The sequence below is a fragment of the Tiliqua scincoides genome, chromosome 4 (genome assembly GCF_035046505.1).
Source record: "Tiliqua scincoides isolate rTilSci1 chromosome 4, rTilSci1.hap2, whole genome shotgun sequence".
Lineage (NCBI taxonomy): Eukaryota > Metazoa > Chordata > Lepidosauria > Squamata > Scincidae > Tiliqua > Tiliqua scincoides.
In genome coordinates, this window is record NC_089824.1 from 725,050 (window position 1) to 747,338 (window position 22,289).

The following is a 22,289-nucleotide window of genomic DNA, read 5'->3' on the forward strand; positions in this document are numbered from 1 at the left end:
AGTCATCCATGGGTACCAAACCTGCGGAGAATGCAGGGTGCCTGTAATTAAAAAAGATTTATTCGAGATTTATTATTAATGCAGAAGATTCGTGGTTTGCTGCTTTTGCTGCCAGCTGCAGGCGGTCCATTCTCCGCCCTCGCTGGTGTCCACGGGGGACTGCTTGCTAAGAGAGACATGGAAAGTGTTCAAAACTTATTTTTCTTCCTGAGACCTTGCAGACCACTTCTCAGGGTTTTGCAGACCACCTGTGGTCCCGGGACCATGGGCTGGGAACCAGTGGCCTAAACCGAGGGCTCAAAAGTCATCAGTGCAAGGGGGGGAGTTGGGGGCCACCCCCCACAGTCTTCTGTCCAAGCAGAGACATCACTAGGTTTTACGGCATCTGATGCAAGAGCTCACTGCATCACCTCCATGATGGACCTTCTCCTGAACCAGACCATACAGAATAAATTGCAATGTCACGGGCACAGCCTAAATGCAGTGGCATCACTAGGGTTGGTGTCAACTTCATTTATTTATTTTAATATATCACAGTATGGGTCACCCAACAAATCTGTAACCAACAAAAAACCAGTAGCCCACTTGATGACACTCATACAACTGAATAAGAATTCTAGTATTAGCTCCGATACATAGAAATGAGAACTGGCTCATACTAACAACTTACTGGTTCCCTACTGTGTCCTAACAACACCTCATTGGCTCTCAGAACAATCAGTTTCATTGGTTAGTTTTGAGTTAAAGAAATTCACTTTCTGTCACTTAAGGCAATTGTGTTTTCTTTTTCTGGGTATTTGACCATATCTTTGGATAGAATACAGATAATTCAACAGGGCTTGTTACATTACACTCTGCGTGAAATTACCTTTCTAATCACATAATATTATGGCATTATTCATAAATATAAATTTTCCAAAAGGTTTACAAAATCTTGGCCAATAGTGGTGTCACCTGGGGAGTCCATAACTCTGCTAGTGACGCCACTGTGCCAGGTGAAAGCGAGGCCACTGAGCACAGGCCAGTTCCTAAGTTTTATTCACCCTCAGAGTGCTGAAATCCCTTGAAGCAGCCCAGCAAAAGAAAATCCCTCTTCCCAGGGCAAGAGGGAGGCCCAACTGTCTCGGCAGGCAGGAAAGGCGGAGCGTGACAGGACTTCTCCTGCGTGGAGAGGGGCCAGGGGCCTCCAACTCAGGCACCCACTGCACAGAAACAGGGAGCTCAGAGGGTGGCCTGCTGTGTTTCATGCCAAGGCTCCCTGCCACAAGAACCGGGCATTGCAGCAGGCAGGTGCCTTGACCAGTATGGAAAACAAGGTGGACTGGCCAAGAATTGAGACGGGCAGCCATCTGGGTCACAAAGACCATGGCCAGAAGGAGGGACTACTAGAACCAGGTCTGCAAAAAGGAGAGGGGCAGGCCCTATGTGCCACATTCTACCCCAGCCTGTATGGAGCATTTCCTGGGAGTGAACGCAGAGGCAAAGCCTAGGGTAGGGAGGCCAAGCAGCAAAAGCCCCCCCCCCACCTCCCGCAAGGCTTCTGGGATCCTCTGGGAGGTCATCTGCCCCCATCTTGCCAGGCTGGCTGGGAAAGAGGAACTCCTCCCTGTCCTGAGGCCATTTCAGTGTCCTGCTTCTGGCTCCTGTGCTCCCATCCACACCCCACCTGAGCTGTTCTCTGGGACAGCTAATGCCCCCTCAGCCATTCCAGAGGGCAGGAGATGTCAGGGGCTTGCCAAGAGTCAATTCCCTCCCCCCTTTGCAGATGTCACTCCACCAACTGATCACATAACAACCTCCCTCCTCCCCGCTAGCATTCCCTGGCACAGGCGGGGGGAGGGTTCTGGGACCCATTACGCCATCTCCTGGGCCAGGCGGTAGTCATAAAGGCTTCCTCGCTCCAGGAAGGGCTGGCTGCTGGCAGGTAGCAGAGGCTGGGGGGGCTCTGTAGGCAGCCCAAAGCCACCTCCCCCAGGGGTCTGCAGGCAGAAGGTGTCCTGAAAGAGAAGGAGGCTTCTAGAGGGGGGGCTGCCACAGGCAGCACTGGGGGGAAGAGAGAAAAGCCACTGGACTGCTGCAGTGCAGCCATTTGGGGGGAAGAAGGTGGCAAGCGGCAGGGACAGCTGCCTGCAGGCACAGTGGCCCAAATCCTTACCCCAGGAAACACTTCCACGGATGTCTTCCCTCCCAGGTTGATGATCCGACCATCCTGGCGGACAAGCAGGTTCAGCCCCGGAAAGCCAGGCTCGCCACCTGCCAGGGAAGAGTTAAGGGTTGGCGGGCGAACAAAAGCAGCCAGCCCGCAGGGACGATGACACGAGACCTTCAGTTTTGGGGAGCAACAAGGACATAGACCCACTGCTGTGCCCTACTCGACAGCCCTCCTGAAGGTCTGCCACAGCCTCCCCTTGCAGGCCAAATGAGAAGCCACTGCCCTCTGGGAATTGGCTGGTGGCTGCAAAGACTACTTGGGGGCAGAGATGGAAAAGCAATAGTACACTGGGGGGGTGAGCAAATGTCCCTTGGGGGCTCCAGATGTTGCTGAGATGGGGAAGTGGAGCCATGGGCGGGAACTGCAGCGAGTGCCAGCTGAAGACAAACAGGGCCCCCTCCATCTGGGGACAGGCACGGGCAGAATATCAGTCCTGTCATCCTGACAGGATTCCCCCCATCCTCCTTCCATTATCCACAAGTCTGTCTTTGGCAAACACAGCGTATTTCCCCAGTCAGCAAAACCGATCTGGCCAGGCAGGGGGACCTGAGGACTCTCCACACATGTGGGAGGAGAGCAGGGCAGGGAGTGGGGCACGCAAGAGAGCCAGGTGGGCAGGCCCAGCCCCTCCATACCTCGCAGGCCGTATGGCCGGAAGGCCCGCCGCTCACTCAGCACTGACAGCACCATCTCCTCCCGGAACTGCAGCTCCCGCCGCACTCCGTCCCCGCCTCGGAACTGCCCAGCGCCGCCGGTGCCTCGGGCCAGTTCAAAGCACTTCAGGAGCACAGGGTACCTGATGGTGGTGGGGAAAGGTGGGACAGCATGCCCAGTGAGTGCCTGGCCTGGCACAACCCTTGTCCCCAGGACAAACTCAAGCCGATGGCAGTGCAGCTGTGCAGCCACGGAAGGAGGAATTCGAGGGCCTGGCGCTGAAGCCGCCTGTGGAATGATGCGATGGGTCCAGACACATCTAAAGCCCCCAGAATACCTCGCAGCAGGAAGAGACCTCTTCCGTCCCAAGGAAAGAGAAACCCGGCTTCCTTCGCAGGTTCCCAGACTCTAACCGTATAGGATGCATCCCAGCATCATTGCCAAACCAAAGCCCCGTATCACACCCCCCCAGTGCTGACTCACGGGCACCACTGTAGTGGGAATGAACACCCAAGGCCTCCCCCCAGGCCCAGCCCAGGTCTGCAGGCTCCAGGGCCCGTCACACAGCCCACCTCCCCCAGCAGCACCCACCGCTTCTCCAAGATCTCCGGGTCAGTGATGCGGGTGTTGGTCATGTGGGTGTGCACCCCACTGCGCCCATGCCAATGGGGACCTGCCCCAGAACCCCCCGCAACAGTCTCGTAGTAGCCAACCCGCTCGTTCCCAAAGGTGACATTGTTCATGCAGCCCTGCAAGGAGACCAAGGAAGTAAGAACACCTTCCCCCCCCCCACTCCTCAAGGACAAAGGCACTCCAGAAGCACCACTTCCATCTTGGCCAGCCGCGCATTCTCCTTGCCAGCCGTCCCCCTCCCCAGAGACTGCGAGAAAACAGACTCCCTACAGAGTCTTTCCACCAGAGCCACAACAGCGGTCTCTGCATTAACACGGAGACAGAAGAGCCAGCAGCCCAGAGTTCAACTCCACTGAACATTCACCGCCCTCCAGACCAAAGTCTCCTGCTAGGGGTGTCGCTGAAGGTGGGGCCTGGCTGGGCAAGGGCCTGCGCCTGGTCACAAGCAGAGGTACTGCACAGCCCCCCCCCCAGCTGCCAGCCCCTCCCAATGCCAGTCCAGTGACAGGCAACCTGGCAAGAGAAGGGCCACATTCCAACCGACAGCTTCCTTGTGACAGCACCCCTTCTCCCCAGTCCCCCTCCCCCTAGAGCTGCCTGATCCTATGGAGTTTCTAGACACTACAAGCCCTTCTGTTAGACGCCCAGGAAGAGCTGTTGCCGGGCCCACAAGAGAGACTTCACTGCCTGTTTCTCAAAAAGGAGAACGGACTCCCCCCAACCCCACTATGGTCAAGGGTTTGAGGGCTGTGCTTCTTCCTGCCACCTCAGAGCACTCCACACCGCTGCCCTCCACGCAGCCCAGCCCTGCCTACATGCCCCTCCTCACCTGAGATGCTGCACAGGCCTCAAATGCGTGGAAGATGACGTCCACCACCCTCTGTGAGGTGAGCACGTTGCCCCCCACCACTGCAGCGCCCAGGGAGGGATCCAGGAGGGAGCCCTTGGGGATGATGACCTTTATCGGGGCCAGGCAGCCCTGTGGAGTGGGGGGGGAGAAAAAATGCTATGTCCCAGCTTGCATTTGCGAGCAGACCCCAAGCAGCAGCTGGGCCCCCAAAGGGAACTCCCCAAAGGGCACCAAGTATGGCTGGCAACCTTCAGTCTCGAAAGACTCTGGTATAAGCCTACAGCACCCCATATTCCCAGGCAGTCTCCCATCCAAGTACTAACCAGCTGGGCCCCCAAAGGGAACTCCCCAAAGGGCACGAGGCATACCGGCCTGGGATTAAGGGCCATTCTCTGCGCTGACCTGGTTTCCAGACAAGTGGCTCAGAATCTCCGCAGTCCTGGGAGTGGGACTGGCCCAAAGACCTCCAAGAGCTTCCTCTGGTGCAGCATCCCTCCCTTCCCCCGGCACTGCGTGTCAGCATCCAATTGGGCAAAGGAAGTAAACTTCCCAACAACTGCAAGGGGGTTTTGCAGAACACAGCTCCCCGGAGCAGCAGGCGCCAGGCAGGAGAAGGCAGAAGGCTCTGCACCTCTGACGACTCCCCACCCGCTGCCAGCCCAGCTGCCCCCAGCTCTCCTCACCTGGTTCAGCGGGATGTCCTGCCCCACCATGCAGCGTAAGCAGTAGATAAGGGCCGAGAGGGTGATGGCTCGAGGAGCGTTGCAGTTCCCATACACCTCGTGGCCAGATCCGGAAAAATCAAAGACAGCATTGCCCTACGTGGGAGGGAGAGGAGGGCACCAAGGGCTCAAGAGCAGGAGGGGGAGATGCCAACACCTCGGCCTCCCTCTTGCTCCACTGCCAGAGTTCTGAGCAAGGGGACCGCACAGGCACCTTTCCCTCCGCTGCAGTAGGCACAAGCACGCCATGCCCAGAGCTGCCAGGCCCGCACAGCTCACCTCCTGAGGATCCACCGTCACCTTCAAGCGAATGGGAGAACCGTCATCCATGAAGTCCTCAGCCTCGAGCACCAGGGGGCGTCCAGGCTCCCCCAGGCGCACGGCCATGTCCCGCAACATCTCTTTCACAGACAGCTCCGCATTCGCCTGGGGGGAGCACAGCAGTGATGGTGGTCAGGGAGTTGGGAGAGCTCTCAGAGGCAGCAGCACGCACCGGCGGTCTGTGACACCTCCCCCTCCCAGCCACACCCCGGGCAAGAAGATCCGGTAGGCACCTTCCACCCCCATTTCCTTTGTCTTGATGCTGGACGTGTGAGAAGGGGAGTCACAAAGTGGTACTGGGGACCTTCTAACAAAGGGGTAGCGTACCAGTACGCCCTTCTCCAGGGAAGCCACAACCCCCACAGTGCTGCAGGCATGCTTCCCGCAGTGACTGGCAGACAAAGCCACAAGACTTTGTTCTTCTCTGCAGGAATCTCCCCCTTTCCAAGAGCAAAAGTTCCCTCCTCACCTGGATGTGCGCCATGTAAGCCTGCACCACTTCCAACCCGTACTGACCAATCAGTTCATTCACCAACTGGATCCCCTTCTGATTGGCTGCCACCTGAGCGCGCAGATCAGACAGATTGTCGTGGAGATTGCGGGTGCCACTGCTGCCAGGGACGTGCCCAGGTGCCATCAGGGCTTCGGTGACCGCTGTATGGGAAAGAGGGCATTGGGGCCACACATGCAACGGGGCCTACGCCTCCCACCAGCACCCGCTACAGGGGGCACCCCAGGCATCGCAGCAGGACGGGACGCAGACACACAGCCAAGGTGCAAAGACGACGACTGTGGCCACCTCCTCCCAGTACGCAACAGACTGGCCTTGCTCCACCCCACCCCCTCGAGGGGCACCGGCAGCAGGCCTGGCAGGGACCGACCCTCCTCCTGAAAGACTCCATCCTTGACCAGCTTGAAGGAAATGAAGGTGGCACCCTCCTCCTGGAGGGAACGGGAGTTGGGGGGCATGGAGCCAGGCGTGATGCCCCCGATGTCTGCGTGGTGCCCCCTACTGGCCACAAAGAAGACGGGTCGAGGCTTCCCTGGCCAGAACACCTGCAATGAAGCAGGGCGGCTGAGCAAAGGAGGGCCTTCCCCCAAGATGGTGCAAAAGCAGCAGAGCCCACAGAACAATGGACTGACTCCTCAAGGCTCGCAGGCACACGCCTGGCTCCACACACGGCCCATGAAGCCCCAGCACCTCAAGGCACAGAGACCCACAGCTGAGGACCCCGCCCCAGCCTCTAAATTCTCCTTGGCAGATATGGCCCGGAGGAAGGGGGCACCGTCCAGGACAGCGTCCAGAACAGCGTCTGGTCAAACTCTAGTGAAATTTGACTGACACAAAGGAGTCTCTCGAGTCTCCAACGCAAGATCGTAAAGGGGGCAGAACCTGACCACGTAAGAGTCACCTTCACCCACAATCTACAGGTGGTGCACCAACTCACCGGGGTGATGACTGTCAGGTCAGGCAGGTGACTGCCACCAGCACATGGGTGATTGCTCAGGATCACATCTCTCTCGTGGAGATCACAGCCCAGATTCTTGATCTGCAGGAGCACCAAGGGATAAGGCCATGGCTTTGAGGGGAGAGACGAAGGGAGAGAAGGAAGAGCCTGCGCGCTTGTTGGTAGCTGAACTCTGGAGCTGGCGGGGGCCAGAAAGATCACCCGGTTCAGCCCACAGACCACCGCATCCCGAAGGCAGAAGATGCGAGCTCAGAGCAAACATTCTCCAAAGCCAGCAAGCCAAATCCCTCACTGCAGAGAAGCCTGACCGCCACCACCAGCCTGACCCAAGATGATTAGATAATGCAATGGAGGGAGGTTGGCAGAGATCAGGCCCCTAGCAGGCCAGAGCCAGAATCCTGAACGACCAGACTTGGGGAAGGAAGAGAGACAGAGAGCGTAATGGGTGAGAAGCCCGTCACTAATTGCTGACCGTCTTGCAGTGAGCCCAACAGATTGCAGCTTCCCAGAGGCAGGCTGCAGAAGAAGCCGGGGGGGGGGGGGGAGGAGAGATGCCAGTCTCCTACCTGAAACTGAACCGTCTCCTGCATAGCCCCCAGATGGACAGGAATGTGGGGCGCATTGGACACTAGCCCACCCTCAGGTCCAAAGAGTGCGCAAGAGAAGTCCAGCCTTTCCTTAATGTTGGTGGAGATTGCTGTGCGCTGCAGGATGCGTCCCATCTGCTCTGCAGGGAGGGAAGAGACACAGTGGGCCACTCCAACCCACAGGGTCCCTGGAGCCCACTCACATCCCCCAACAGGCACATGCTCCACTCTCACCTGCGATGCTCATGAAACGATGGGAGAAGATGGAGAGCTGGACGGGGTCGACCTGGGGGCTGACTGGGTGCTCAGCCCCAGATCCCACGACGATGCAGATGTCCCCAAGGCGGGTCACTGATGCTGTGCAGCCCGGCTCCACCAGAATGGTGCTGGGGACACAGACGCAGCAGCTGTTCACAGCCTTCCCTCCAGAACCATCTCAGCCTGCCAGCCCCTCCCTGCAGCCTTCTGGGCACAGCACTGGTTGGATGCGGAGGCCAGGAAGGGAATAGGTCCCTGCCAAAGAGGCACAGCAGCACAACACAGCCCCTGGCTCCCTCCGCCACAGGGGACCAGCCTGTCTGCCCACCCAACACTCACTCACCTGTTCTTATCAATGATGATGCTGGGGCCCGGGATAGAGTGGCCCCAAGTGAGGTCCTCCAGGAGGTAGACGCTGGTCTCCAGGTAGCGGTCTTCAAAATAACAGCGAGACACCTGGGGGACAAGGGACATAGGGCAGGATGGGAAGTTGTGTCCCAGAACCTCTGGATGTTCAGCTCGTGAGTCCAGCTTCCAGGGTTTCTAGCAAGACTCCTCAGTGCTGGGTCTCAGAAATTCTAAACAGGTTTCTCAACCACGTAATCACCAACTTGTCTTTCTATCCCAACCCACTTGAAGGGACCAGGGTAGGAAACGAGGCTGAGATCAACCAGCCCTCTGCTCACATCTTGCAAGTGCAGCCTCAAGAAGGGCCCCCCAGCAGATCTGGAGGGCTGACATGGCTGCGTTGGCCTCCCACTCAGGGACTGCACTTGGCCCTTGCCTCCACCGACCAACTCTTGCCCCAGCACTTTGCACTGTCTCTGCCACTGCACTTCCTGGAACACATCAGCTCCGTTCTCAAACGCAGATTGGCAGCCTGGCGCCACCTTCTTTGCTTCCCGCTCTCCTCTAATTTCACCCACGTCTTGGCAGAGTGGGGCAGAGAGGAGGGGCGCTGCAAGGTGCAAAACCAGAACCACAGAAGCCTGCACAGGCAGTTGGGTCCTCACGGGTGGGGGAGGGGCCCCAGAGCTGGAGAGCAGCCCCCAATCGGCCCCTGGGCACCTTCAGGAGAACGGAAGTATTTCCTTCACAACAGCAGATTTCACAAACTGAAACAAGGGTGGGAGCCTTTTCCTGGTTCATACGCGTGTCCTGTGCAGATCCCTGGAGGCGGGTCGGACGGCACTGGAGGAGGGACGTGCCACTGCCTCCCAGACTATGGCTCTCCCCACCTCCACGTTCAACCCTGGGGTAGACCTTCCAATGGTGGGGTGGGGGGGCGGGGCGGGCAAGAAAGAAAGTGTGTGTGTGTGTGTGATGCACAGCCTCACCATTTCCAGGCGGGGGGGTCCCCTGCTGGCCGAGACTGGTTCCTCCTGGCCCAGTCCAGAACTGGCCGTGCCCCTCACCCGTACATCATCCACCAGGATGGCCCGGCTGGGGATGGTGAAACCGAACTCCTGCAGATACCTGAGGGACCAGAGTACCGCGATGCAAGTGACTGACACACACATGCAAGAAGGGGCTGGGCTGGGGGAGGGGAGGGCACTGACCTGGCAGCAAAGGCAGCTCCGAAGTTGCCACTGCGGCAGGAATCGGGGGTGGCCGGGTGGCCCTTGGCAGAGCACATCAGGGCACAGTCTGTCCGCTTGTAGCGCATGTGTAGGAAGGCCTCTGTGTTGATCTGGGATCTGGGCGGAGGAATAAGGAGTGCAGGTTTCTTCCCAGCCTTCCTTCCCTTCCGATCCAAACACTAAGCATTTGGACCTCTGCCCTCCAACTCCACAGCAAGAAGAGAGCCATGGGGGCCTGCACTGGTCTGGCCCTGCCCCATTCACCCCACCCCCTGCCAGCCCCCCCAGCCAAGAGGGCAGCACTACCTGGGAAAGCCCTGCGCCTCCAAGGCCTGCACACACTCCTTCTCCAGAGCAGCCACCCTCTCGTCCAGCAGGGCGTAGGACTGGGGCCCATATTCCAAGGAGCAGGGCTCCTGGGCCTCCTGCACCACATCTGCCAGAGCCAGCCCGTAGGCAGACAGGATCCCGCTGTACCTGAGACGAGAGGGGAGAGGAGAGCTGAGCGCCAGGTCTGACTGCAAGACCCCAGTCCTTATCGGGGGGGGGGGCACAAGAAAGCTCCAGCCACAAACCCAAGGAGGAGAAGGGAGTCTCATCTCAATCCTCCTTGCCAAGAAAGCAACCTGTCTCCTCCTTCCCTTTCTGGGTCGCCCCAACTGCAAGGAAAGCCAAGGATGGGGGGGGGGGCTGAAAAACTGGACTCTGTTGCCAAGGGGAGATTGGACAGAAAAGTGTCAAGGATCTCATGCTCCACAAGACCTCAAGGAGAAGGAAGAGTCACAGAACACCCAGCCCCTTGTCAAGGCCGCCACCTCTGCCCATGCGGGAGCACAAGGCAGCCCACGTCTGGCCCATATCTGGCTGCCAAAAAGAGGCCAGCCCTGCTGCTGGTCTGAGCACACAACTCATGTGCCTTGGATCACTGTGCAGAATTCCAACTCCATACGGAAAAGGGTGGGCAGAGAACATAAGAACAGCCCCACTGGATCAGGCCACAGGCCCATCTAGTCCAGCTTCCTGTATCCCACAGCGGCCCACCAAATGCCCCAGGGAGCACACCAGATAACAAGAGACCTCATCCTGGTGCCCTCCCTTGCATTGGCATTCTGACATAACCCATTTCTAAAATCAGGAGGTTGCGCATACACATCATGGCTTGTACCCCGTAATGGATTTTTCCTCCAGAAACTTGTCCAATCCCCTTTTAAAGGCGACCAGGCCAGATGCCATCACCACATCCTGTGGCAAGGAGTTCCACAGACCAACCACACGCTGAGTAAAGAAATATTTTCTTTTGTCTGTTCTAACTCTCCCAACACTCAATTTTAGTGGATGTCCCTAAAGTGCCCCCTGGCATGTGGCATTTTAGTGGATGTCCCTAGAGGGAGAAGTGCCCCCTGGCGTGCAGACTCCTGCTGTGGCAAGGCAAGACCCGCTGCCAGTTTAATCTAAGCACACGCAAGAGAAAAAATCAACCCCCAGTACCCGTTTCGAACAGTGCAATGAAACACTTGCAAGTGGTTTCTTTGGAGAGACAAGAGAAAGAGAAAGAAGAGAAGGATTCTGAAGAAGGCCAAATCCAGCCCCCTAATTGATCAGCCAAGGGCATTCCTTGGGGGGAGGGACTGGGAAGGCCCACTGCACCCAGAAGACCGATCTCAGCTTGGCTCTGCTCATTCCCCAAAAGGCTTACGAACAGCCTGGCAAAGGCAGCAGCCCTCCCCCACCTGCCAGTCGCTGGCCCCGCTCCAGGAACAGGCCCAGACCAGCCAAAAGTGCTGGAGAAGGGATCAGCCGTCTCCTTTCCTCCCCCGAGGTGCCTCAAGAAGCACCCCAGCGGGGCACGAGGCCAGCACATCCCTCCCACCAACCAGCACGATGGCACAGAAGGGCCTTGCCCTTGGCTCAGACCCCCAGGCACCTGCCAGTGGACGGTCTGGCCGTTTGGCACAGGTGTGCAGTGCAGGGCAGTCCCGGCACACAACGACTGATCTGCGGAGGAGAAGGATTTGCCTTCAGAGAACAAGGATGGGCACGTCCCCCCACAGCAGTTCCTCTCACCAGCTGTGGGTCCCTAACTTGGTAGTCACTTCTTCCTGTCTCCCTACACGTCCCTCCAACCAGCTTGAAACCCAAAGGAATCTCTTTTGCTTGCAACGGGACAAGATGCAGTCAGAACAAGGGCTGGAGCCTCGTCCTCTCCCCACAGACGCTGCAGCCCCAAAAGGCACTCCACAGCCCCCATTGCAGCAAGAGGCCTGGCCGCTTCCCTGCACCTCCCCTCCCCTCCCCCCGCGGTCCCTCTGCCCAGAGCTCTCATGCAGCAGAATTCCGCCAAAGGACAGCACATCTGCTGCAAGCCCCTCCTGTTGTGCCCCCCGATCCCCCCCTTCACCTACTTGTGGATGAAGACCTTGCTCATGCCCAAGGCCCGAGCAACAGCACATGCATGCTGTCCCCCAGCACCACCAAAACAGGCCAGCACGTGGTGCGATGCATCGTGGCCTCGTGCCTGTCAAAACAACAGATGAAGGGGATGGTGGGGAGCTGCAGGTGCTCCTGCTCACGAGGAAAACCTTTTAACACTCAATACCTTCTAACGGCTTCCACCAAGTCGTAGTGCAACTGGCTGTTTTTACTTTCTGATGCTCAGACGTGCCCCCCACAAACGAGCAGGTGACAGAAAACCAGCTGAGTCTTCCCTGTTGGGAAGATAAGCGGACCTGCCCCCACCACACTGGTTTTCCTTCCCTGACTCACTCCCCCAAAGCTGCTTCCACCTCCACATTTCAGTTGGAATATCCACCCCACCCCACCCCTCAGTCTGGAACTCCCTCTGATTCCCAACCCACAGGTAGCCACCAAACCAGGTACTGAACAGCCTTTGCAGAAGAGTAGCCTGCTGCTGCTCAAATCCCGAATTGGGGGGGGGGTGTCTCTGTATCTACCCAGAGATGGCAGCTGCCCCCCTCCCACTGACTGCTGCCATTCATGCCTTGCCATGGCTTGCTGGAACAGTCACAAGAATGGGGGTGGGTGGAGACAGAGCCCAGCAGCCCGGGGTAGAGAATGCCTCTCCAAGACCTCCTCTTTGGTGCTCCCCACTGATGGGGTAACACAGACAAGCAGCAACGAGACAAGGGGGGCAGCAAGAAGTAGCCACAGCCCTGTACCTGGGTCAAGGCTCGGATGGGTCTACACATGGCTTCGTTGGCCACCCGGATGAAGCCCATGGCTACCTCCTCCGGGCTGAGGGCCGAGCCAGCGCCCTGGAAGGCGTTGACGTGTGCAGTGAGCTCCTGGAACGCCTGTTGAGTGGCTTCCCGCGAGAGCGGCTGGTCTTCGTTGGGCCCAAAGATGCAAGGGAAGTAGTCAGGCAGAAGGCGGCCAAGGCACAGGTTGGCGTCAGTCACTGTCGGGGGCCCCCCTGGGAGCACAGGCGGAAGGAGGGAGTTAGCCCTCTGCTGCCCCTTTCGCCAATCCTGCCCCCAGGGGCCCAGGAGACGCAGCTGCCTCACCCTTCCGGTAGCAAGCAGGGCCAGGGTGGGCCCCTGCGGACTCAGGGCCAACGACAAAGAGCCCAGACCTGCGAGAGAGAAAAAAACAGTCACTCCGTTAAGCGCCTCAAATGGGTTTAATCCATCAACTTAACTTTCTTCAACCTTAGACGAGTTGTGAAGCAACCTCAAGCTCTCTCCGTGCTGGATGGATACACACAGGTGGCGGCAGCCCCTTCTTCCCTTAAAGGGGAGGGGGAAAGGGGAACGAGGCGCTCAAATAAGAAAGATGCGGCTTTGCAAAAACCCGCCGCCCAATTAATCAGAGCACCTTGTCAGCTGACTAAAAGCCTGCTTAGTCACTCAAACAGCGCAGCCCCCTTCTCTCCACAGTGGTGCTGGTGGTGCGGGGCCCAGAACTGTGCCGTGTTGCCTGCCTGGCTCCCGTCAGCCTTGGACAGTCTGGGCAGGGAGAGAGTCTGCTGCCGGCAAAGGCAGGCCCCGTGCCCTGGCAGGGAGCAGCACTGAGGCAGGCAGGCAGGCAGGCAGGCTGCAGTCGGCCCCTCACAGGCTTGCAAAGGGCTGGCCAGGACAGAAGGCATCCACCCCACCCCCACCCCCGCAGGGAGAGAGGCCCAGAGCGCTGGGCAGGCCCACCTGAAGAAGAGCCGGGAGCCACCACCAGCAGCCACTGTGTTAATGTCCAGCTGAGGGGCCTGGATGCTGATTCCAGCCGTGGTTGCCTCAAAAACGTGCTCGTAGTCCCCGGCATAGCGGCTCACATCTGTGGAGGTACCTGTGGGAGACAGGAGGGCCGGGGAGAGGCTGCGGGTGCCAGTCTGAGCCCAGTCCGGAGCGGGAAAGGTCGTGCCTCGGCACAACCCCACTCTGCCCACGGGGGGCCTTGTCCAACTCCTCCTGCCTCCTTTGTCGCCCCCCCCGACCATCGCTACCTCCCATGTCGAAGCCAATGATGGGCTGCCCCTCCGTCCGGCAGTAAGTGGTTACTGCGTAGCCCACGACTCCCCCTGCAGGGCCTGACAGGATGGCACGTGAACCACTGAAAGCCTCCATGGGCGTGAGGCCACCGTCAGAGCGCATGAACATGACCGGCACGCCCTGTGGAGACAGAACACGGGGGCGTGGTAGGCCGCAACGGGTCAGGGAAACCAAACCCAACTGTCAGGCGCTCGCCCTTTGCTGCTGGATGGAACTGCCTCCCCCCTCCTGCAAAGCAGGGAGTGCCAGTGGCTGGAGCAGGCAGGCCCAGCTCATCTGTCTACTGGCCAGTCCTCGACCCCCACACGAGGCCACTTTCTGCTGGGTTCTTGCAAAGGAGAAGCAGAAGACAAACCAGCGCCCCGATAGCAGTTGCCTCAAACTCCTCAGAGGGAGTGACGCAGAAGCCCACGAGAGACGTGCCTGGCGGCCAACAGTACTTTCTCCACCCTCCCTCGCTGCTGTCCAGGTCACTGAAACTGATGAGGTGGACCCCACTCGTGCATGGCCTCCCTCACTCTTGCAAGAGCTTTCCTTGCACTAGGTCAGCACTCTGAGCATGCAAAGTGCTTCGCACACACTTCCAGGGCGGAGTCCTCACAGCAACTCTGTCAGCAACAGATATTATCCCCATATTGCAACTGGGGAAGACTGAAAGGGGGGCCTGCCAGTATAGAGACCAGATCTGAGCAGGAAGTCTCAATTCACAGGTCAATCTCTTGGCCACAGTGCTCCACCCGCCTGCCACGGGCCCACTGAGGTGCTGCAAGCTTGCAGAGGAAGCGAGTAAAGCCAGAATCCACTAATGCAAAATGCGTCAAAACTGTGCTGAGGTTGTGCTCCTGCTGAAGAACCCAAGTGCAGCAGTGCAAAAGCAACAGGCATTTATTTGGCTCCTGGCATGCAAAGAGAGTATGGCAAAGGTGAGGCTTCACCCCCAGGCCCATTACCTCAGCTGCCACACCCGGGAAAAGAATGAGGCATGATTGACACATCCAAAATTATGCATGGAAAGGATAAAGTGCACAGAGAGATACTCTTTACACTCTCACATAACACCAGAACCAAGTGGTGCCTCCTACACTAAAGGCGTCGGAGCTCTCCTTGAGCAGCCAGGGTGGCAGTGCTGCTCTTTACGCTCTCACACCACACCAGAACCAGGGGACATCCACTAAAATTGAGTGTTGGGAGAGTTAGGACAGGCAAAAGAAAGTATTTCTTTACTCAGTGTGTGGTCGGTCTGTGGAACTTTTTGCAGCAAAACATGGTGACGGCATCTGGCCTGGATGCCTTTAAAAGGGGATTGGACAAGTTTCTGGAGGAAAAATCCAATACGTGTTAGAAGCCATGATGTGTATGTGCAGCCTCCTGATTTTAGAAATGGGTTATGTCAGAATGCCAGATGCAAGGGAGGGCACCAGGATGAAGTCTCTTGTTATCTGGTGTGCTCCCTGGGGCATTTGGTGGGCCGCTGTGAGATTAGCTGGATTAGATGTGCCTACGGCCTGATCCAGTGGGGCTGTTCTTATGTTCTAAGAACTCTTGCCTAGTGCCCTACGGCTGGAGAGACGCCCTCCCTTTCTCACCTGGAGCTGGGACTCAAAGCCGGCTCGGAAACTGTCAAGATAATGGCGAATGCAAGGAGTGAGGTAGGCATCTGCGCAAGCCGTGTAGCCACGGGGTACAGCCCGCACCATGGGCATCACCTCGGAGGAGAGCGACACCTGCTGAAAGCCCAGCTTCTGGGCCAGCTCCCCCACCTGCCGTTCGTGCTCTGGCCACCTGCACAGAGTAGAAGAGACCTTCAGCAGAGCACCAGAGACTGCTGTCTGCGCCTCTGCAGGAGTTCAGACCCACTGACCACAGAGGCCAAGGCCAGAAGAGGTCTCCACAGACAACCTGCAACTTGACTCTCGTCAACGGCCTGTACTTTGTACTCTGCAGTTGTTGCTGCAGATGTTCTGAAAAAAAGACTACAAGCCCTGCTTGCCTGCCTGCCTGAGCAGGAAAAAGCCTCAAGTGGGGAGCCAGCACCCAGTGCACACTGTGGGGTCTGCCTCCACTAGGCCCTGAGGCACACAGCGAATAACGCAGATCTCCCCCAGGAAAGCACCCCCCATTTGCATACATGCCTGTGAAAACTAGGCTGGCTCCTCCCCAACACCCCACACGACTCCTTGGCTCACAGACAGACTACTTGGTGCTTCAAGCACAGTCTGCAGCCTGAATGTCAACCTCATGTCCTTTTCTCCCTGCTCGCTCGTCTCCAGCCTCCTGGCGCTACTGCACGGCTTCTCAGAAAGTGGATCCGAGAAAACACCTGTCAGTTCTTCAAGTTCCCAGAAGTGACACTCCTCTGGCCCCCGTTAACTTCCAGCCTCCACGCTTGGCAACAGCAGCAACCCCTCAGCCCCAGCAGATATCCGGGACCAAAAGAACATGCTTACTCCCCTGCCTCCCCCACCAGGCATAAAACTCACATGTAGGAATGCAGAAGCACCACAGCCAAGCTGCAGATGCCCTGTGCCAACAGCCTCTCCAGTGGTCCCCGCAAGGCCTCCAGGTCCACAGGTCTCTGCACCACCAAGGATTCCCCTGTCAAGCCTGAGACAAAGAAGGAGTCACACACAAAAGTTGCCACTGGAGACCGGAGAGCCCCTGCCCCAACAGAGCAGCAGTCATCTCCAAGGTAAGAGCCTCATCATGGGGCCAGCTCTGGCAGAAGCCCCCCAAAGCCAGGCTGCGTGCAGTCAGTCTAGAAACAGCATCTTCCTCGCCCAACCTGTCTAGAGCTCTCACCTGTGACTGGCTGGGCTGAGTCAAAGAGCCGGCACCCCTCCTGACTCAGGACCAGGCGCTCATCCACTTCCAGGACAGCCTCATACAGCACCTCTGGCACCGACACTGCCTGAAAGAGGGTGAAGGGAGCGGTAAGAAGCAGTCCTCAGCGACAACTCCAGCGTAAGTACATCCAATCAGGTCTCCCAGAGTTTAATGAGACATAATCCAAGGCAAAGACATCTAGGATTGCAGCGTAAGCTGAGAAGGGCACTGGAGACAGGCATCATACTGGGGGAACTCACTCCAAGAACCACCAGCGTCCAAGTCTGCAATCAAAGCTGCCAGCGGCGTGGGGATCCCCGCTCCGCCCCTATGCTGGCAGGAAAGTGCAAAAGCAACGCCATCCTGCCAGGCAACCAGGCAATTCAGGGATCTGAAGGGTGAACTCAGCGGAGACGCGTCACTTCCCAGAGTGTGCAGCAGCCAGGCTGGCCTAGGCAGAATGCTGCAAGAGGGTAGCTGAGGAAAGAGACTGGGGAAATCATCATGCATTGGAGACTGTAAGGCTGGTGAAATCTGCTACTGGGCAAGTTTGGGAAGGGGGTCTCCTGGACAGCAGGCAGCTGCAGAGGGAATCTACTATCAGGAGCTACTCCATCCCCCCCCCAAGTGCTCCCAGAAGAGAGGCCTTGGACGCACAGGGCTCTCTGGCCCAGAAGACCAACTTAGGGGCAGTTGCTCCTTTGGAGGGAACCAGAACTGGGCCTGCAAAGAAGGCAGGAAACCTCGTGTGCAGAAAACACCACCAGTTCACACAGGCCCCCTTAGAGAAACTGGCTTGGTTGACCTGGAAGCTGCCCCAGACCAGGGGGGCATCCCAAGACTGCACAATGCCTCCTCTGGCCTAAAGACACCCTCAGACGCCAGGGCCTGGGGGTTGGCGGGAGGGCTGGAACAGGTGGCACAGAAAAGGACCAGGGGATGCGCCTCCAAACAGCCCTTCACTCCCAACAGCCACATGGAGCCTGTGAGCTGGGGGTTCAGGGCACTCCCGCCCCCCCCCCAGGCCTGGCAGGGGGTGCCCCTCCCTTCTTTTGAACTTCCAAGGACTGTTGGAGTCAGAACCAGCCACCCCAGATCTGGAGCCTCATGGGGGGGGGGGGTTCAGCCACTCCTCCTTGCTTCAGCCACTCCTTCTGCCAGCCTGGAACTCCAAGGGACTGCCCAAGTGCCCTTGGGGACAGGAAAGGAGTTGGGGGGCTTCAGGACCGCCCACCAGTCTGCTGGGGGAAAGGCCCTGTCCCACGAAGAGCCGGGCGGGCTCGAGGAGCTGCACCTGAGCCCAGCAGAGGCGCCAGGAGAGGCCCGCCAGAGACCCGGGCTGCCTTCCCGCCCGGCAGCCAATCCGCGGGGCCGCGCGGCACCCGCCCCCAGGCGCCGACGGGAGGGACTAGACGGGACGCGCCTTTGGCCTGGTGGCGCGCCGAGCAGACTCACCAGGTCGAAGATGCGGGGCCGGGCCTGGGTGCCGATGTGCAGCAGGTCGCGGAAGCCGCGGGTGATGAGCAGCGCCAGGCGCGCGCCCCTCCGCTCCAGCAGCGCGTTGGTGGCCACCGTGGTGCCCATGCGGATGCCGGCGATGAGCGACGCGTCCAACGGCCGCTCCTTCGGAAAGGGCACGCCGCACTCCTGCGGGACCGACGAGGCGGGCGCGCTCAGGGCCGGCCCTGCTCCCCCACCCGCTGCCCAGCGCCGGCTGCTTGAGCAGGTGCGCCCCGAAGGCGCGGCCCCTCTGCTGCGGGCTGAGCACCGGCAGCCCTTTCCAGGAAGCCCCCCCAGAGTCCGCGGCCCCGAGGCGCTTTCGCCAGGCGGGCCGTCGGGCCGAGCCCAGCGGGTAAAGGGCAGCAGCAGCCTCGGAGCCAAGCCCCCCCAGGTCGGGAAGGGGCGACTGCCAGGGGAGGGTGTCCGCCAGTGTCGCCCCGACTGCGCGGCTCCCCGGGGCGATCCTGACGGCGCGGCACCCTACAGGCGCCAGGCGAGGGCCGGCCGGGCCCCGGGGCGCGCTGTCCCGGGTCGGCGCAGTCTGCCCTGGTCGACGGGGCGGGCGCGCTCACCTCCTCCAGGACGCGGCGGATGCCCTCGGTGGGCGCGTCGCGGTAGCTGGCTGGGTCCTCGGAGAGCAGCTTCAGCACGCGCACCTTCCCGCCGGGGCAGCGGGCGAAGACGTCGGTGAAGGTGCCGCCGCGGTCGATGGCGAAGTGGAACTTGCCCGGGGCGCGCTCGGCCATGGCCGCGGAGTCGAGGCTGCGGCTGGCGCCGGAGGAAGGACGAGGACGGGCCCGGGGCGCTGCGACGAGGGGCGGGAGGGAGGCAGCGGGAGCGCAGACTCCCGGGCCCTCCGCTCGCTCTCGGGGCGGGGGCGGGGACAGCAGCCTCGAGGGGGCGGTGGAGAGGTCCCTCGGCTCTGGCTCCGCCTCGGTGGGGGCGGGGCGGGGCGGGCCTCGGCGTGGGAGGAGGACGAGCGCCCGGCGTCCCTTCTCTTCGCCTGGCTGACGGGCTGCTTCCCCGCCAGCCGCCGGGCGCGGACTCCACTCCTTGGGCAGCGGCCCTGCAGGCAGCCCCGGGTCTCTCGGCTCTCCCCCGTCCGGGCTGCGCAGCCGCCTGACGCAGAGGCAGGCCGGGAAGCCCCCGCCCTCCGTCCCCATGGCCGGGCTGGAGCTGCTGTCGGAGCAGGGCTACCGCCTGGACGGACGCCGCGCGGGGGAGCTGCGCCAGGTCCGCGCCCGCATGGGCGTCTTCGCGCAGGCCGACGGCTCCGCCTACCTGGAGCAAGGCAACACCAAGGCGCTGGCCGTCGTCTACGGGCCCCACGAGGTAGGCGGGCGGGCGGGCGGGGCGGGCTGCTGGGGTGCCGCTGCGGCCGCGCCGCGCCCCAGGCCGTGCCCGACGCTGCCGCTCTCCCCGCAGATGCGCGGCGCGCGCGGCAGAGCGCTGCACGACCAGGCGCTGGTGAACTGCCAGTACAGCATGGCCACCTTCAGCACCGGCGAGCGCAAGCGCAGGCCCCGCGGGGACCGGCAGTCCGGCGAGATGAGCCTGCACCTGCGGCAGACCTTCGAGGCCGCCATCCTCACGCGCCTCTTCCCTCGCTCGCAGATCGACATCTACGTCCAGGTGGGCAGCGCGGGCGGCACGCTGCAGAGGCCATGTGGGCGCCGCTGTGGGGGTGCGGGCCGCCCTGCGGGTGGGGGAGGGGCCCCTGCTCACTCCCCGCGGCCTCTGCGCTCAGGAACAAAACCCCCATGCGCTGCAAACCAGGCACGGGCTGGGGGGGGGGGGTCAGCCCACCAGAGGAAGAGGCACCCTCAAGGGGGCAGCACCTCTGACGTTCTGGGTCCTATCCAGGCCTTTCTGCAGCAGATGCTGTTGGGCAGGACTGCCACTGCCTGGCTGGTGTGGGGAGGCCCTGAGCGGGTGCCGTGGGTGGTGTCTGGAGTGAGCCTCCTCCTCCCCAGTCCCTAAGAACCCATCCTGTCTTTCTTCAGATCCTGCAAGCAGATGGCGGGAACTACTGTGCCTCGGTGAATGCAGCCACGCTGGCGGTCATCGACGCTGGCATCCCCATGCGGGACTACGTGTGTGCCAGCTCTGCTGGCTTCATTGAGGACGTGCCTCTGGCTGATCTGAACTATGTGGAGGAGGTGGCGGGGGGGCCCCAGCTGGCCCTGGCACTGCTGCCCAAGTCGGACCAGATTGCCCTGCTGGAGATGAACGCCCGGCTGCACGAGGACCACCTGGAGCGCATCATTGATGCTGCCAGCAAGGCCTGTAGAGACATCTATGCTGTGCTGGACCAGGTGGTGCGGGAGCACCTGCAAGAGGTCACTCTGCTGCTGGGCAAGTGAGCTGGGCGTGCAGGCAACTGGAATGGGGGCCCGGTGCAGCGCCTCTGGTCTCCGCCTGGCTTGGGCAGCAGATGTCCTATCTCCAGACTGTTTACACAAAGGCTAAACCAGTGGGATTGGAAGGGAGTGACTTGTACCAACGTGTTTGCGTCAAATTTTTTTCTGCATCTTTACATGTCTGAGAATAAATATTCTTACAAGGAAAGTCTGGCAGTGGGGAGCAGCTGGCTGGGGGAGGGGAGCTGCCTTCTGAATGCCAAGCAGAGGGTCCTCCTTTGGCCTTGGCTCAGGACCTTCTGAGATGCAAGACCTGCCAGGTCCATTCCCTGGGCTGCATCTGCTCTGTGCTCACCCACTCTGGTGAGTTTCTGTGCCCGCACTGGCCTTTGCGTAGTTTGCGTGGCAGACTGAAGCAAAGTCACAAGGCCGGTAGGGAGACGTGCCAATCCCTCTCTACGCTCATTTGCGCCTCCCCACCTTCCTGTTAACGACCCCCCTCTGCGACTGGAATTTCCAAACAAGCCTCACCCTGTACATCTCCCTGCCCATACTCAGCTGGCTCTTCACCCACCTTCAGAGGCTTTCCCCAAAAGAACCTGTAGCTCCCTCCCCTAGTTAATCAGAGAGTGCATTTACTTACTCAGGGCCCAATCCTATACAAATTTTCAGTAATAATAATAACTATTTATACCCCGCCCTTCTCCCCAAAGGGACCCAGGGCGGCTTACAATAGGTTAAAAGCAGATTAAGACATAATTTAACAAACAGATAAAAACATATTAACACATTGATAGATATCGTAAAAACAGTAGTCAGGTAAAAAGAGCATAGAGCAGCAGATCGTAAAGAAATCAGGCCTGTAAAAACATACTAAAAGATGTAGAAAAGATGTTAAAAAGGCCAAGAACTCAGAAAGCTTGTTTAAATAGAAGGGTCTTCAGGCCTCGCTGAAAAGTCTCAAGAGAGGGAGCCATTCTCAAATCAAGGGGGAGTTCAGAAGGGAATCACCAGAAGTGATTGTGAGGAGCTCCAGAAGGATCTCTCCAGACTGGCAGAATGGGCAGCAAAATGGCAGATGCGCTTCAATGTCAGTAAGTGTAAAGTCATGCACATTGGGGCAAAAAATCAAAACTTTAGATATAGGCTGATGGGTTCTGAGCTGTCTGTGACAGATCAGGAGAGAGATCTTGGGGTGGTGGTGGACAGGTCGATGAAAGTATCGACCCAATGTGCGGCGGCAGTGAAGAAGGCCAATTCTATGCTTGGGATCATTAGGAAGGGTATTGAGAACAAAACGGCTAATATTATAATGCCGTTGTACAAATCGATGGTAAGGCCACACCTGGAGTATTGTGTCCAGTTCTGGTCGCCGCATCTCAAAAAAGACATAGTGGAAATGGAAAAGGTGCAAAAGAGAGCGACTAAGATGATTACGGGGCTGGGGCACCTTCCTTATGAGGAAAGGCTACGGCGTTTGGGCCTCTTCAGCCTAGAAAAGAGACGCTTGAGGGGGGACATGATTGAGACATACAAAATTATGCAGGGGATGGACAGAGTGGATAGGGAGATGCTCTTTACACTCTCACATAATACCAGAACCAGGGGACATCCACTAAAATTGAGTGTTGGGCGGGTTAGGACAGACAAAAGAAAATATTTCTTTACTCAGCGCGTGGTCAGTCTGTGGAACTCCTTGCCACAGGATGTGGTGCTGGCGTCTAGCCTAGACGCCTTTAAAAGGGGATTGGACGAGTTTCTGGAGGAAAAATCCATTATGGGGTACAAGCCATGATGTGTATGCGCAACCTCCTGATTTTA

The 22,289-nt window shown here is 59.1% G+C and overlaps 2 protein-coding genes across 2 annotated transcripts; one reads left to right on the plus strand and one right to left on the minus strand.

Annotated features, from left to right (window-relative positions):
• Positions 1 to 504: 504 nt before the first annotated feature.
• OPLAH (5-oxoprolinase, ATP-hydrolysing) lies at positions 505 to 18,977 on the minus strand. Its single transcript, XM_066625470.1, has 26 exons — positions 18,681 to 18,977; positions 18,064 to 18,255; positions 16,585 to 16,693; positions 16,266 to 16,389; positions 15,372 to 15,567; positions 13,740 to 13,905; positions 13,444 to 13,582; positions 12,808 to 12,875; positions 12,463 to 12,716; positions 11,689 to 11,801; positions 9,593 to 9,763; positions 9,266 to 9,403; positions 9,044 to 9,182; positions 8,050 to 8,162; positions 7,683 to 7,834; positions 7,428 to 7,588; positions 6,841 to 6,942; positions 6,274 to 6,448; positions 5,862 to 6,046; positions 5,351 to 5,497; positions 5,033 to 5,167; positions 4,329 to 4,478; positions 3,458 to 3,615; positions 2,848 to 3,008; positions 2,156 to 2,253; positions 505 to 1,997 (listed from the first exon to the last, which is right to left on the minus strand). The coding sequence occupies exons 1-26, from the start codon at positions 18,852 to 18,854 to the stop codon at positions 1,854 to 1,856; spliced, it is 3,864 nt and encodes a 1,287-aa protein (XP_066481567.1). The 5' UTR covers positions 18,855 to 18,977; the 3' UTR covers positions 505 to 1,853.
• Positions 18,978 to 19,059: 82 nt separating this feature from the next.
• Positions 19,060 to 20,676, plus strand: EXOSC4 (exosome component 4). The gene is made up of 3 exons (XM_066625990.1): positions 19,060 to 19,440; positions 19,534 to 19,740; positions 20,112 to 20,676. Exons 1-3 carry the CDS (start codon positions 19,270 to 19,272, stop codon positions 20,469 to 20,471), a joined length of 738 nt encoding a protein of 245 aa, XP_066482087.1. The 5' UTR covers positions 19,060 to 19,269; the 3' UTR covers positions 20,472 to 20,676.
• The last annotated feature ends 1,613 nt before the right edge of the window (positions 20,677 to 22,289 follow it).

Coding starts and splice junctions, on each gene's coding strand:
- OPLAH (XM_066625470.1), bottom strand. CDS start 18,854: ATGGCCGAGCGCGCCCCGGGCAAGTTCCACTTCGCCATCGACCGCGGC. Junction 12,717..12,807: donor CCCTGCTTGCTACCGGAAGG/GTGAGGCAGCTG, acceptor CTGTGCTCCCAG/GGGGGCCCCCGACAGTGACT. Junction 2,254..2,847: donor CCGGCCATACGGCCTGCGAG/GTATGGAGGGGC, acceptor CTTCCCTGGCAG/GTGGCGAGCCTGGCTTTCCG.
- EXOSC4 (XM_066625990.1), top strand. CDS start 19,270: ATGGCCGGGCTGGAGCTGCTGTCGGAGCAGGGCTACCGCCTGGACGGA. Junction 19,441..19,533: donor TCGTCTACGGGCCCCACGAG/GTAGGCGGGCGG, acceptor CTCTCCCCGCAG/ATGCGCGGCGCGCGCGGCAG. Junction 19,741..20,111: donor AGATCGACATCTACGTCCAG/GTGGGCAGCGCG, acceptor GTCTTTCTTCAG/ATCCTGCAAGCAGATGGCGG.